The following is a 14,891-nucleotide window of genomic DNA, read 5'->3' as shown; positions in this document are numbered from 1 at the left end:
TTTAATCAAAAAGTAAATCTATCGTTTAATCAACACTCTGAGACTTTGCAGCTCAATAACTGATGCTACCGTCTCATCTTTATTTAGATTTTATTTTATTCTTTATTTTAATAAAGAATGTTTTCAGTCTGTAATACATAAACAAGTTAAAGAGTTTCAGTTCATGGTTACACAGTATCGATGGTGATGTTATGACAACGGTCAATAACAACTTCCTGGCCTGGTAGCTAGCAGAGAACTTAGCCTTTAAAATTACAAAAGGCTGAACAGGGACTAAGGAGGGTTTGTCTCACTTCAGCCCTGCCAGCTTCTACAGGGGAACAATACGGATCATCCTGTATGCTGTTCAATAACTTCCTGGTTTGGAAAAACTTGACATCTTTACAATCAGCTCTGTGCTCACAGGGCTTCCAGTATAATCAGAAACCCTGATATCCATACTACAGAGAGTTCTCCCTCTGAGCGTAGGACAAAAGCCTCCAAAACATTTAACTTTGAAATGTTTGTATTTACTTAATTTATGACACTTAATCTTTTGTTGACACTTTATCTCTGGTTAGCTAAATTTTAATATACCTGCACAGTGGTTCATTTACTGCTCGGTGTGCCTTTGAGTTTCCCCCCCAGAGACAAATAAAGTTGTTTGAATTGAATTGAAAGAGCATTTCTACCTTTCTTTCAAAGGCAGTCAGTATCAAGCACAACTGTGTCTAACTGTGTCAGATACATAAAGAAAAGGATGATAAAGACACTAAATCATGAATCGGCTGTCATTAGTGTAAACATCCATAAGTAAGAAACCCTTCAGAGACACAAGCTGTTCCTGTAATAAATATCTGACATGGCAGAAGATTTTCTCCTAAACAAGACTTCATCACAGCATTTCTGAAGGACACTGAAGGATTGTGGATTTTGTCACTGAGTGTGAGCCTGTATCCACTGACTGAACCTGCGTGAGTATTTGTCAGGGCTGACAGTCGAAAAGGCTCTGCCTGGGAAGCGGAGAGTTTTCCACAGACTCTCCAGTTTTTTCTTCCAGCCATAGACGGTAAAAACGTCTATGATGCCTACAAAGTAGCGTCGATCCGGCCCGTCGATCACATGAACAGCATTTTTGCAGTTTGGGAGCAGCCTACAATGATGCTCCTGGAAGTCCTGCAGTTCTGAGTCACTCCTGTTTTTTCTCACAGAGCTGTTCATCTCCTGCAGGGGGATCTCCTCAGCTGAGCCCTCACCTGCTGCTGCTGCTGCTGCTGCCTGAGGCTGCCCGCTCTCACGGTCTGCAGCATCTGGTGCACCCTCAGCTCCCGTCGCCTCCAGTAATGGGACAGTGGGGGGGTCTTCATCTGTTGGACTGTCATCAAAGTCGAAAGACCTTCAGGAAAGACCAAAACAAACCCAAAGAAAATGATGTGAGGGTTATCTTACAGGCTCAGCTTTTCCACTGATCATCCATCTGACACCTTTATGATCAGATTTACTTTTCAGTTATCGTAACCACTGGCTGTTGGTGCATTGTTCTCCGGATGGAGATCCAATTACCATAAGAATATGACGTAAAACAGACCGCTCTGTAACTTAAGAGATGCTTAGTTTGTAACACGACAGTGGTGTCATTGGTCTGAAAGAAATGAGCAAGAAATCATCTGCAAATCAAGGAGGCACTCCAGCTAGCAGGCGTCTGCTGTAGCATGAGCTTTATATTGTCATCTCTACAGTAGTGTGAACAGTATCCTATTCAAACTTAGCCTGGACTAATATAAATATACAACTAAATGCAGTGTAAGAGCAGGTTTAGAGTGTTGTTTTTGAGTTATAGCTCACTGGTTTAAAAGTCAAGCATTGGTTCATTATTAATCAGTTTTGGGGGAGATTACATTTTTATTTGGTACTTTGAATCCCAGTGGCTCTGCATCCTGAATGAAAAAGCTTTGATCAACCAAAATAATCCTCAGCCTTTAATCTGTTTTGATCTGACTGACTGGTGAAGAAGTAAACAAAAAAAAGAAGTAGTTTAAGATTTAAGGCTTGTTTACAGTCCCATACAAATACAGACTGAGCCTTCTCTATGTTCTCTGAACTGTCTGTGTTCATTTTGGCCTTCAGCTCACAGAAACTGACCAAATGTTGCACTAACACTGGAAATCATAGAAGCAATTTCAAGCAATGTAGCCAACAGTTCAAGCCAGACCAGTAAAACACAGAAGATTACTACAAGGCTTGACCACGCCCTCTAGTGGATACATGTTTTAGTAGCTTCATCCTCATGCCACCGATGCGTGGGAGGACTATAGTGATAGTGATACCTTTTAAACGTTTGCGTCTTTTTGCATCTGTTGCAGGATTCTCTTTCCAAAATGATTGATCATTATTGTCATGGAATTTCTGTAATTCCTCAGTTAATGTGTAAAGATAATTCACTGTTGCTGATGTCAGTCAGAGCTCAGCTTTATCTAGACACCAAGGACAGTGGAGAGAGTCGTCGGCGCTTCCTGATATCTGTAAGGATGTCTGGGAGAGTTGTTGTTCGCTCCAGGGTTCTTGACGTCATAGATTAGTCTACGTGGGTCAATGTGGCACGACCCTGATAATGGTAAAGTCTTTTCATTATATGCAGAGTCTTTGGAAGTGTCTGGCAGTTCTGTTTGAGCATGACACTGAACCACAAGTGTGATGTTGAATCATGTCTCCTCGAGTATTCATCTGATGTATAAACTTTCATCAACGTGAGCCATCTGAGTCTTGTGTGGAGTCAACCTTTGACAATTTCCTCGACAATCATCATAAAAAGTTAGATAGTAGTGAGATTGTTTAACTTCTGCCATATTAACGTTTTTTACAGAACAGCAATTTTAATGAAGCTGAAAAGCAGCAGGGGAATATGAAGAGCTTGGTTTCAAGCACGCACACACACACACACACACACACACACACACCTACACACACACACACACACACACACACTTGCGAAAAGAACATCTACATAACCTACTTTGTGGTGCGAACAACAAGGTTGGCCAGAGAGTGCTTCCCTTCCAGCTCGTCTCTGTGCAGAGGCTGATGAGCCACCAGGAGGCTGTAGTCCAGGACGTTGAGGCGCCGTAGTAACGCAGCGTCTTCCTTCACTTGACTGTTGAACCAAGATTTCTCGTCACCTGCAGAGACCAAACGAGCATTTCCGATACGTTTGTTTACACTAAATCTAATGCTTATGAATCATGTGACTGGAGGACACGTACCTAATGCGATGGACTGCCCTTCAAAGTTATTGTCCTTCAGCACTTTGATAATCTGTTTCCCCCCTGTGTCGGGGTTTGTCCATCGACCAACCTCACACCCTTTAATGTCGTATCTGTGCAATGGAAACAGAGCAGCTTTTATACAGTTAAATGCAGTATCTCTGGACCAGCGACCACATGCAGCACGAAGATACTGTACCTAATGTTGATCCTCTCGTCGGGGTAGAAGACACTCTGCATCACGATGAAGTACTTCTGGAGAGCAGACAACACACCGATGTTAGAACTATACATTACATTTATTCTGGATGCATTAACCTGATATTATCGTGTTACCTTTTCTTGATTTGGGATTAGAATCCTGTGAACACCTGGAAGGTGCAAAGAGGGATGCATTTAAAAAAACACATACAGTATTTCATATTTCAGAATATGGAAATTTAACCTGTTTACAGCCTACTTCAAAAACTGTTTCTGCCTTTATAGCCCACTTCTCTTTGCGACAACTTCACATGCAGGCTGAACATTTATGGTGAGTGATATCAAGGTTTCAAGTTATAAATAATTAGGGGTGTAACTAAGCTTGTCATGGTGGTTGAGGTTTGGCAGAGGTGGTAAAGCAGCTCCTCTTACCCAGGAATCTCACGAGGAGGGAATGAGGGTATTTCTCCAGGTGGTCCATGTATGCCTTCAGGTTGGACAGCAGGAACTGGACCTCTCGCCTGCTCTGCGTCTTCAGGAAGTATCTCTTGTCATTCCTAAAATCAATATTAAACAGGTCTTCATAAAACCAGTAATGTTGCATGAAGATGCATTGATGATTGGTTCCTCCAGATGAAACAGAAAACCTTTCCTACTTCAGCTGTCCTGTTCCCTTTTTGTTTATGTCGCTGTGCATGCAGCCACATGAGTGCTGGACCATATATACAGTAAAACATTCAGAGCAGCATTTGATGCCAATGACGTCTTTGTCAGAGAAGGCCTTGTTTACCTCATCAAAAAAATGCCTTTGTAGCATTGATTATTATCAGAGACATCTTTCAGTGTTGCTGAACTTGTTTTATGAGTTTTTCTCTGGAAGTTTCTCAGTTGATGTGTCGATGCTGAATCTCCATTGACACTGATTTGCTTGCAGAATAAATTTATTTTCACGTAGTATCAGCATCAAATAGACTTGCAATGGATAGTCTGGAGAGACAGGAGGCCGGGATCCTCTCTCTCGAACAAAGGAAACACATATTTACATCAACATCTTTCAAACAGCTGTTTTTCCTAATAAGGAGTTTGATCCCTCACCTCGAAAACTCCCTCACCTAGAGTTACATCCCTCACTCTGTGAACTTCCCTCACATCTTTGGGTTCCAACACGGTCCCATGTCAAGATACTGTATCTCTCTCAGATTTATTAACACACAGGGCAACAGATGCTTTCAGATGTAAACGTGTCCTGTATCAGTCCTTTTCCTTATATACCCATGAACTCAGACACATTGAACCCAAGTTTAAACATGCAGCTGCACTCCCAGTGGCAGAACATTTCAGGACATATAGCAAAGAGTAAACAATTGGGTCTTGAGCTTTGCTTTAAAAACACCCACAGAGCATGCCTGCCTTATGTTTCAGTTTGCTGATGGAGAAAATGAGTGAAGGTCTGTCAGTGACTCTCCATGCAAACAAGTTATTTCTGCTACTCTATGAGACAACACATGGGTTTACCATGATACAATATACAAACGTATTACTGAGGAGATATATTTGATATAAAATACCTCTAAATATTCTGTAAAAACTACTGAAGTGCAGAGAAACTCTTTCCCTCACACATGGGAGCACATGTCTTGTATTAAGGATAGTATTTGAATAAAAACATGTTTTTCTTTGCATGTTGTTGTTTAACTTGTGTTAGAATAGAACGCACAGTTCTGATTATTAGGTCATAGACTGTCCGTCATACATCAGAAAGTTCTAGAAGTTTACATATTGAGCAGTGTGTTAGCTCTCGGTCAGTTCCTTATCAGCACTCAGAGAGGAAACTCAAGTTTGAGAGGAGAGAGATTTTTGTTGGAAAACATTTGTTTGTTCTGAATTTTAAAACATTTAAACTTGAAGGTTCATTCTCCACCTGAGAAACCACCTGACTGTGTAACCATGTCAGCAGGTAAGACTCAACAATCGTTACCCTGATACTGAACATGGTCTATAACATATAATATAATAATGGTCTCTCACACTGTCTTCATGTTCACTTCTCTCTCCACAGTCACCTTCAGCACACCTGAGCTTCACGCAGGTGAAACTCTGTTCAGCAGCTCGTCTGCTTACTACCTTCTGAAGTTTATCGGTGAAGGCTGCTTTGGAAAAGTGGCCAAGTGTGTGAACGTTGTCACCAAAGAGAAGGTGGCAGTGAAGATCCTGAAAAAGGATCCTGTTGTGAACCTGGTCGCTGAGAAAGAGGTTGGATTTTATTCTCTTTGTGATTTCAGTGACGTCCAGTTTGCTCCATCAGAGGACGTACAGTCTCATGAACTGTTCTCATGTCTCCTCTTTCTAACCAGGTATCTGTGTTAGAGATCATCTCTGTCCTCAATCCAGATCAGACCAACCTGGTGAAGTTCTTTGAGAGGTTTGAGTATATGGGACGGATGTGTTTGGTATTCGAGATGCTCAACACCAATCTGTTCGAACTGCTCAGAGACCTTGGCTGGAGACCCCTGCCTCTGAGAGCCATCCGACCCATCGCAGAGCAGGTCTGATTTAACCACATATTCATTACTGTTTACATAACTACTACTCATCATTGTAGAAACCATTAACACTAAAGCCCTCTCAGCAGCACAAGGAAATCCAACGTTAGTCTGTCTGATTTGTCCCTGCAGCTGCTGGTCGCTCTGGACGCCCTGAAGGGTCTTGGTATCCTGCACACGGATCTCAAACTTGACAACGTGATGGTTGTCAACAAGCATGACCAGCAAATCAGAATCAAATTAATTGACTTTGGTGCCGCCATTACAGCTGATAAAGTCAAGGTGGGGCTTAAAGTTCAACCCAATGGATACAGGTACGTTCATCCGGCATGGCTCAGTTGCTCATTTAGCACAGTTTGTGTTGTCCTCTTTGTCTTCACAGTTGTCCAATATTTCTGACTTTTGCTCTTGTGGTCCCTCTCAGGGCTCCAGAAGTCATCCTCGGCCTTCCTTTTACTGAGGCTATCGATGTGTGGGGCTTGGGCTGCGTCCTGGCCTGCCTCTACCTGGTTCAAAACCTCTTCTCAATCGACTGTGACTATCAGATGGTACGTAATCTCCCTCAGACGCCGAGCAGACCTGTCGCAGACTGTTAGCTGATGTGATTGTGTTTCGTTTGTGTGCAGATGAAGTCCATAGTGGAGATTGTTGGTCAGCCGGGGGAGCATCTGCTCCGTGCTGGGATTCACACCAGGCTCTTCTTCACTGAGGAGAAGGAGGAGTCAGCTGATGCTCCATCATGGAGGCTGCTGGTACAGTTAGCATGTTCCTCTTTGTCTGAGAAGATTATTATTTCATTTAAAGTCTTTAAAAATGTTTCTCATTTATTTTGCTCCTTTAGACGCCTGAAGAGTTCACAGCCGTTAATAAGATTGAAGTACAGGAGCAGCACAGCGGGTCGGGGCTGCCAAGCTCTCTCGATGCTCTGGTTCATGTAAGTACTCTGCGATGTGTTCAACAACATCCATCAGCACCTCTGAATATTCTGTTTCTGAGACTGTCGGCTCAGTCAGCTGACCTCAATGTGCTACTATGTCCAGATATATCCAGAGGAGGGAGCTGCTGAGCTCCAGGAAAGGTTCCAGTTTGTGGATCTGATGAAACGTCTGCTGCATCTTAATGGGGATGAGAGAATCTGTCCCCGACAGGCCCTGCAGCACCCGTTCATCAGCAGGTCCCACCTGAGCCAGCACCCTGACAGCACACACCTGTAAGTGACTGTGAGCGTTCACAATGTTTGTATGAAACACAGGACTGCTGCTTTATTGATGGGCAGATTTTCTGATTGTTGTTGTTGTCTCATTGAACAGAGAAATGATGGGTACAAAACAAAACAGATCTGAGCAGGACTCAGACTCTGGATCCTCTGCTCCTTCGACTCTTCAGCTCCTCTTCCTCGAAGAAGATCAAGATCAAGGTCTGTCTGATGGAGAAGAACCTCAGATCTCATGTAAAGATCCAGAGGCTTCAGATGAAGGACTGTGCTCTCAGTCCAGTACCCGGTCTCCTGATGGAGGACTGTACTCTCAGTCCAGTACCCAGTCTCCTGATGGAGGACTGTGCTCTCAGTCCAGTACCCAGTCTCCTGATGGAGGACTGTGCTCTCAGTCCAGTACCCAGTCTCCTGATGAAGGACTGTGCTCTCAGTCCAGTACCCAGTCTCCTGATGAAGGACTGTGCTCTCAGTCCAGTACCCAGTCTCCTGATGAAGGACTGAGCTCTCAGTCCAGTACCCAGTCTCCTGATGGAGGACTGAGCTCTCAGTCCAGTACCCAGTCTCCTGATGAAGGACTGTGCTCTCAGTCCAGTACCCAGTCTCCTGATGAAGGACTGTGCTCTCAGTCCAGTACCCAGTCTCCTGATGAAGGACTGTGCTCTCAGTCCAGTACCCAGCCTCCTGATGAAGGACTGAGCTCTCAGTCCAGTACCCAGTCTCCTGATGAAGGACTGAGCTCTCAGTCCAGTACCCGGTCTCCTGATGAAGGACTGAGCTCTCAGCCCAGTACCCAGTCTCCTGATGAAGGACTGTGCTCTCAGTCCAGTACCCAGTCTCCTGATGAAGGACTGTGCTCTCAGTCCAGTACCCGGTCTCCTGATGGAGGACTGAGCTCTCAGTCCAGTACCCAGTCTCCTGATGAAGGACTGTGCTCTCAGTCCAGTACCCAGCCTCCTGATGAAGGACTGTGCTCTCAGTCCAGTACCCGGTCTTCAGGCTCCTCAGATGATGCTGATTCTGCGTCTTTGTCTTCTGATTGTGTCAGAGGCTCCTTTGAAGAAGCCCCACTTCCTGGATCTCTTCGAGCAGGTGATAGCACAGCCTCACCCTCGTCAGGACGCAGCAGAAAAGTGCTGAAGAGCATTGGTAGATTCTTTCGGAGAATCGCAGCTTCTTTTTGTTGCTGCTGTCAGACTGAAGAATAAAGATAATTCTTCTTGATTGGTTTCCTTTTGGTCTTATGTTTTTTCGTACATGGTTTTTAACCTTCATTGGTTTCAGTCGGTTATCTTTGAAATAAAACATTTAAATATATCCACTGTCTATAAAATGGGATTTAAGTCTCATAACAAACACATGTCAACCCTTGTCAATATGTGGATGGCACTCAGGTTGCATGTGTTCAGATCAGATTCTTGTAGTCATGGTTACAGCTTTTTAAAAACCAATTTGAGTTGATTTTAAAGACGTCCTGCATGAGTTGACTAACTCACCAGTGTGTGTAAAACTACTTGTAAAATGTAGTGAGCTGAGTTACTCTACATTTATCGAAGCTACTGAGCCCCCAACTAAACAACAATGTACAGCAACCTAAGCTAAGAGGAACGGGCAATAGCATTGAAGCTTTAAGAAAGGGAATCAACTTTATAAAGAGTTAATGATATAAAGGCACTTTTTTGATTGCATTTTAAGACTCTAAACAAACTGTTACATATTGCCAGTCTGTTAAATAGGGGAGCTATGTGCATTGTTTTGAATAACAGGTATCCTTTGTGAAATCTATTACGACCTATTTGTGTTTTTGTGCCAGGTGTAAACATGTTTATTTCTGCTTTAAAACAGGTCATTTTCATGAATGCAAAATCACAGCAGGACACTGTGCACTCATACAAACCACCACTAACTAATGGATGTGGACATAAAATGTAGTTTCTTTACATTCTGCATAAAACACAGTTTGTAGCGGTGTGCTCTGTGACTGAGATGGACTTTATAGTCAAAAATGACACATTAATTGAGTTAGGAATTAGCATGAGATGAGGCTAAGTACATGTACAGGACAAGTGGAATAGAGGACTTGGCTCACGTGATGAAGAAGTTGGCCTTGCTCTTGGAGTTGCTGACAAACTGAAGGTAGCAGCCGTCTGTGCAGAGGGAGTTCATGTATTCCTCCTCTGAGATGTCCAGTGAATGTCTCAGCTTAGCAAAGACAGGTGCTGCAAAGGTCTGCAACTCAAAACCCTGGAAACCAAAGAGTACATAGAGGTTCGAAGTTCAGTGTTCTTTACGTTCCTTTGAAGGAACAACAATGTGTCCAGAACGAAGGGGAACTAATAAAGAGCAGCAAAGCACACAAAGTGTGGGCAGGGGCCATCAGAACTTGGCAAACCAATATGATACTGTGCTATAAAATTTGCCAAATAGCAGAAACTCCCTAATATGAACTAAAACAAGTTTTCTTCACTGATATCATCCAGGAGAGCACTTTAGCACATCTTATCTATTTGAAGAAGCACCAAAACCAAAACAAATTCACAGAGAGATCGTTTTATTATGATTTCTTAACTGGAGTTCACAATATTACAACTTCTCCACTTTAAGATCACTCTTAAGGTGACTCTGACACGTTTTTCCACTGGATTTAATCTTTTTTTTTTTTTGCCACCATAAAGGTAATCCTGGTGGTTACTTACTGTTTTAAATGAAGGTGTGCACATGACAAAGCACATTATGACGTTTTCTCAAATGGTACAGCCCCCATCTTTTCCCAAGAAAGGAATTTTAACATCTCAACAGCAATAGACCGTTGTGGTACAACTTGAACAAAGGTGAGATGAATGAGGAGACTTTGAGTATCTTAATACAGGGATTCAACATCAATCAATCAATCTTTATTTATATAGCGTCAATTCATAACATACGTTATCATCATCAGCATCCCCAGGTGCAAATTATTGTCCATGTCCAGAAGCATCTTAACATTTACTTTGTGTTCAATGTGATACATAAAAGGACTTGCATCTCTTTTGGTCTGAACTTTACTTTAGAAGAAACTCTGTATGGGGATGGGTAAAACATACACTAAACACATAAAGGCTGGTTCACACGGCAGGATTTTAAAATTGTCGGCCGATTTCCAAAACTTTAGAGACCACACACATGGCGATAAAGAATCGGAGGTTTTACAGTTTCGTTCGCACAGTGTGAGGTGTGTGTGTTTTAAAAAGAGGCGTCGGTCATAGAGTGGAGACTACGGGGGCATGAGCTGTACTTGCTACATGTTGATATGGAGGTGAGTAGTTGTTATTTTGCTACCGGTGTTTTCGCTACTACGTCACCTCGCTTTCTGATTGGCTATGCGTCACATTAAACAGGCTGGTGCTGGTTTTCCCCTCGGGGGGAAACACCACACATGATGAGGAATCGGGCCAAAACAATCCAACATGTTGAATATCCCCGATTTGAGATCGGAACGGTCCCGATATTCTTCCGACCAGATGAGAGCGGTCTGAACACACCACACACGGCAGGATGATCTTATAAGATTATCTTATGATGATCGGGGCGTCCTTAAGTTTATCGGGAGGGGAGAATCGGGACCAAAATCGGCCTAATTATCCTGCCGTGTGAACCAGGCTTAAGCCTAGTTCTCGATCGAGAGGTTTTGATCCAAAAGTCTGATCGGGGGATGTTCGCGAGTGAAATCATTTCGTGTGTGGTGTGTTGATGTTGCCATGTGGCCGCACACCACACACTGTACGACCAAAACTGTAAAACCTCCGATTATTTATCGCCATGTGTGTGGTCTCTCAAGTTTGGGAAATCGGCCGACAATTTTTAAATCCTGCGGTGTGAACCAGGCTTAAAGCCTGGTCCTGATCTGTAGACAAGTTAAAGCTTCAAAACTGGTTAAAAAAACTTTTTTCTAAAAGTCCACTTACCTCATGAGTGTAAATTTCCTCTGCCTTGAAATGTTCAGCTGTGAGTATATCCTGTGCACATTAAAGAAGTTTATCAGTAAACTGACTTCATTGTTTAATGTTCCAGCCGTTGGTTTGTAATTAGAGGATGCCTCACCTGTACAGGCGTGTCCACAGTGGTCTGAATGGATGCCTGCATGCCCTCTTTGATCTTGGCCGTGAGGTGGTAAAACTCGTGCTCAGGGTTGATCTCAAAAACTCCCAGCATCCTCCATCTCTGTCTTAGATGCCACCAGCGTCTCCGTCTGGTCTCAGTGGAGGCTCCAGCAGCTTTTCTCTTTGCCATCTGTCAAAGCAGTAAAATTGCGTCTACTTCACACGTAATGATGGGCTCTTTTGTTGAGTTTTTTTTCATCTCAGTTTTCATTTAGTTGGATTATTTATTAGTGTTGTTCTTGTATTGTATATTTTCAACTGCAAACACATATCCCTGTGGGGACAATAAAGATACCTTTGACCTTTGAGTCTTTTTGGAAACATCAATACTTGACTACACATCGTGCACCCTGAAACACCGCTATCCCCACAGGTGTGACCTTGTTTTGTACTTTTTTGGAAAATGATGCCGCCTGCATGTTCATGATTCAACACATGCAAAGTGAAGGTAATAACCCTGAACTTACTGTACATCCATCAGTTATACACAGACACATTCTTTGCAGGGAATGACACTGTTACAGCAGCTGCGATAACAATCAACACAAAAAAATGCCGGACCATTTTTGCACCTGCGGATGATCCATAGTCACAGTTAAGATGGCAGCGCATAGCATCAGCTGCTGTAGCTCTCTGTGCTCTCTGTGCATGTCAAGCTTAAATGTTGTTTTTTTACTTTGTTTATTCTAGACACTGTCCAAAAAAACTATACAGAGAAGAATAACTATAGATGATTATGTTTCTGTGCAGCTATATGGAGCAATGACACACATAGCATGGCAAACAAATCATGACAGAAATGAGCTTCATAAATGAGCAAAGTGAGTCACATAAGACAGATAGTGATATTTGGAAAGAGATCGTGTCGTGCCAACATCCACAGCCGATGAAATCACAAATGTGTGTATTCAGGGAGCTCTTACCTTGAGTTTTTGCTCCGTCAAGACTGTAAAACACAAAACAGTTCATACAAAGAGTCTAAAATGAGCGCTGTCTTTGTGTATCTAATGATCCCTCCTTTTCCAATTCTTGTACCGCATACCAGACAGGTTATGCAAGCTCTGTAAGGTGTGTCACACACAGAGGAAAAGGTGTGTTTCCTGTGTGTATCCTCCTCAACCACTCATTTTACACATGTGGCTGTGTGGCACTTAAACAGTGTTTCTGAGAGAAAATCACTGTTTCCCAGATACTTGTACCTTGCGGTGTTAACGCCGGCTCTGTGACGACTGTGATGTGAACAACAGCAAAGAGAGCCTTACGTGGTCAGAGTTGTGCTTAAGCTAATGTTGACTTATAGAATTTATGTCCTGAGGAGGACAGATCCTGATTGAATCTCTGTTGGTGCCGACATGTTTTTATTTTTGGAACATGTTACTTGTGATCTTTACTGTCAGCTAAATATTCAACCTGCAAAAATGTAACCGTTTCACAGGTGCTTTATATTGAGATACATGAGATGAGTGAACCTTGACTGTTGACATACTTCGACTCCCTGTTTTCATTAACAACCTTGACTCCTTTTTCTTCAAACAACTCCAGTTTCGATTCAGATAACAACTCATGAAGTCATCGTTGAAGGGCAGACAAGACAGGGATGGTATCTCAGAATATTATAGAAGACCAATCACAGAGATGCAATGAAACATTTTATGCAAATGTACAACTCTGGTTTAAGAGTATAAAGCTTCAGCGCAAACGGGATTGTGCGGGTTTTTCTGCGAGGCACTCACTTGCAGAAAGTTACTCTATGCAATAAAATACCCAGAGACAAAAGACTTTGCTTTCAGATCTTCATTCAAACAGAAAAATCCACGACACCAACATAAAAACAAATACACTGCTGATGACATACCATGGTCAAATTTCATGAAATCCAGTTGCTTACAGCTTAAATCAAAAAGTGCTTTAAGCTGGGTCAACGTGAGGACGCAGTGCTCAGTGAGTGTTACAGAGCTGGTCTTTTATCCACAAAATAAAGTGCCACTGTGGTCAGAATATGTCATTAAGGGTCCAAACAGTTTTACAAAGCTACGCACTGAGCTTTGAGAGGTCTGGAAGAAGAGTAAACGAATGATGTTCTCTGTCGGCCTTTTCACACATTTGGTGTTCGTTGATGTGCGTCAGAGAACACATTCATTTGACCCACTCATATGCTGAATGGGACTTTACATGGTATTTTAAAGTAGCCGCCCACCCCACCTATAAACCAAACTGTGATTTAGACACACTTTCTCCGGCTTTGAGGGAGGGGTGTGAAAGGTCAGTCCAGGAAAATATCAAACGCAGAATCAGACAAGATTTGTGTGAAAGGGACTCAATCTTTTCAGCTCAAAGTCCACATTTATCTTCAGAACTGTAGATGATATTGAACATAAAGCAAATAATGATTGCATCATTTTAAATAAGCGGTGTAAAAAAAGTAACAAAGTAGGTACTTTAAATCAGAGTTCAGAGTGCTACTCAGTATAGTTGAAGTGGGACAGTTAAGAGCTGCTTAGCACAGAGCAGAATTTGCAGCATCTAGTGTCGATGATGGAAAAGAACCCTGGACCCTGTCATTGGCCAAGCATTGTTAGCTTTTTGTGGTTGAGGTTTCTGGTGGTCATTGGAGAACACATGGGGATGGAAAATTGTGAAAGCAGCAGACAGGAGGCATGTTAGAAGGGACTCCAGCTGCACCTCCTGGTGGTTGGATGATGGCTTGTTTCTCACTGCACAGCAGTTCTCTTTAAATAATGAACTATTGTTCTGCTGATCATGGAAGAACCTGTAAAAAAAGGCAAAAACATCACCATAGGAGCTCACTATGCCTGCTTGTGGTAACTGGTTTGTGTTACTTACAAATTACTTCGTCTAAAATATGGACATCAGATACAGAAAGCAATATCTAATGCTCACAGGACCAAAACAATGTCAGTGCTCAGCTTTCAGACCACAGGGTTATGCTCATGTGGCAGAGCGGGCGTGGGGATTTTGGCTTTAGGGGGAAAATAAACTAATGTCAACTGACAACACCACCTGGGGACTTGCACCCCAGGAAATACACAAATATTCTAAAAAAATAAAAGACACCTTAGAACACTGAAGAGGCAGAGTCGTGTTTTATCACAATGTAAAAAAAAGTATTTATTGTAATAAATCAAAAAGGAAAACTGCAAAGTAAGATGAACCGAAGCTGTAGGGAGGGAAAACTGGTTAAACAAAATATCCTAATACTAAAAGGGAATTAAAATATATATTTTTTAATACAAAATACTACTATTTCATACTACTAAAATAGTCTAGAAAGATAACATTTACAATTAGGATATTAAAATACTAATCAAAAAAAGAAATGAACCAAAACTGAGCTTAAGCCACTTAGTTAAGAGGCAGACTACGCTGAGGAAGGTGTGGGGGGTGCTAACATACCTGCAGCACAGCAAACCAAAACGTTAGTGCCTTCTATTAGTGACCCAGTGCTCTTAACTCACATGCAAAGTGGAGGGACTTCACCCTGGGTAACTAGCCTCTAAACATAGTGGCTCAGTGGCTGAAAGAAAAGCACAACTAA

At 42.4% G+C, this 14,891-nt stretch overlaps 2 protein-coding genes across 2 annotated transcripts; one reads left to right on the top strand and one right to left on the bottom strand.

Annotated features, from left to right (window-relative positions):
• Positions 1-730: 730 nt before the first annotated feature.
• Positions 731-11,465, bottom strand: LOC306836547 (phosphatidylinositol 4-phosphate 5-kinase-like protein 1; the record flags this gene model as incomplete). Its single annotated transcript, XM_079363718.1, has 9 exons — positions 731-1,375; positions 2,993-3,155; positions 3,240-3,352; positions 3,439-3,494; positions 3,576-3,610; positions 3,873-3,997; positions 9,286-9,440; positions 11,141-11,191; positions 11,277-11,465. The coding sequence occupies 9 exons, from the start codon at positions 11,463-11,465 to the stop codon at positions 916-918; spliced, it is 1,347 nt and encodes a 448-aa protein (XP_079219844.1). The 3' UTR covers positions 731-915.
• On the top strand, positions 5,228-8,420 carry LOC306836482 (uncharacterized protein). Its single transcript, XM_079363587.1, has 9 exons — positions 5,228-5,397; positions 5,500-5,693; positions 5,795-5,986; positions 6,116-6,297; positions 6,408-6,531; positions 6,610-6,735; positions 6,825-6,917; positions 7,024-7,193; positions 7,294-8,420. The coding sequence occupies exons 1-9, from the start codon at positions 5,388-5,390 to the stop codon at positions 8,402-8,404; spliced, it is 2,202 nt and encodes a 733-aa protein (XP_079219713.1). The 5' UTR covers positions 5,228-5,387; the 3' UTR covers positions 8,405-8,420.
• Positions 11,466-14,891: the final 3,426 nt, after the last annotated feature.

The sequence above is a fragment of the Symphodus melops genome, assembly GCF_947650265.1.
Source record: "Symphodus melops genome assembly, chromosome: 1".
In the NCBI taxonomy this organism is placed as follows: Eukaryota; Metazoa; Chordata; class Actinopteri; order Labriformes; family Labridae; genus Symphodus; species Symphodus melops.
This window is presented reverse-complemented; position numbering and strand designations above follow the sequence as displayed.

Coding starts and splice junctions, on each gene's coding strand:
- LOC306836482 (XM_079363587.1), top strand. Junction 6,532..6,609: donor TCGACTGTGACTATCAGATG/GTACGTAATCTC, acceptor GTTTGTGTGCAG/ATGAAGTCCATAGTGGAGAT. Junction 7,194..7,293: donor CACCCTGACAGCACACACCT/GTAAGTGACTGT, acceptor CTCATTGAACAG/AGAAATGATGGGTACAAAAC.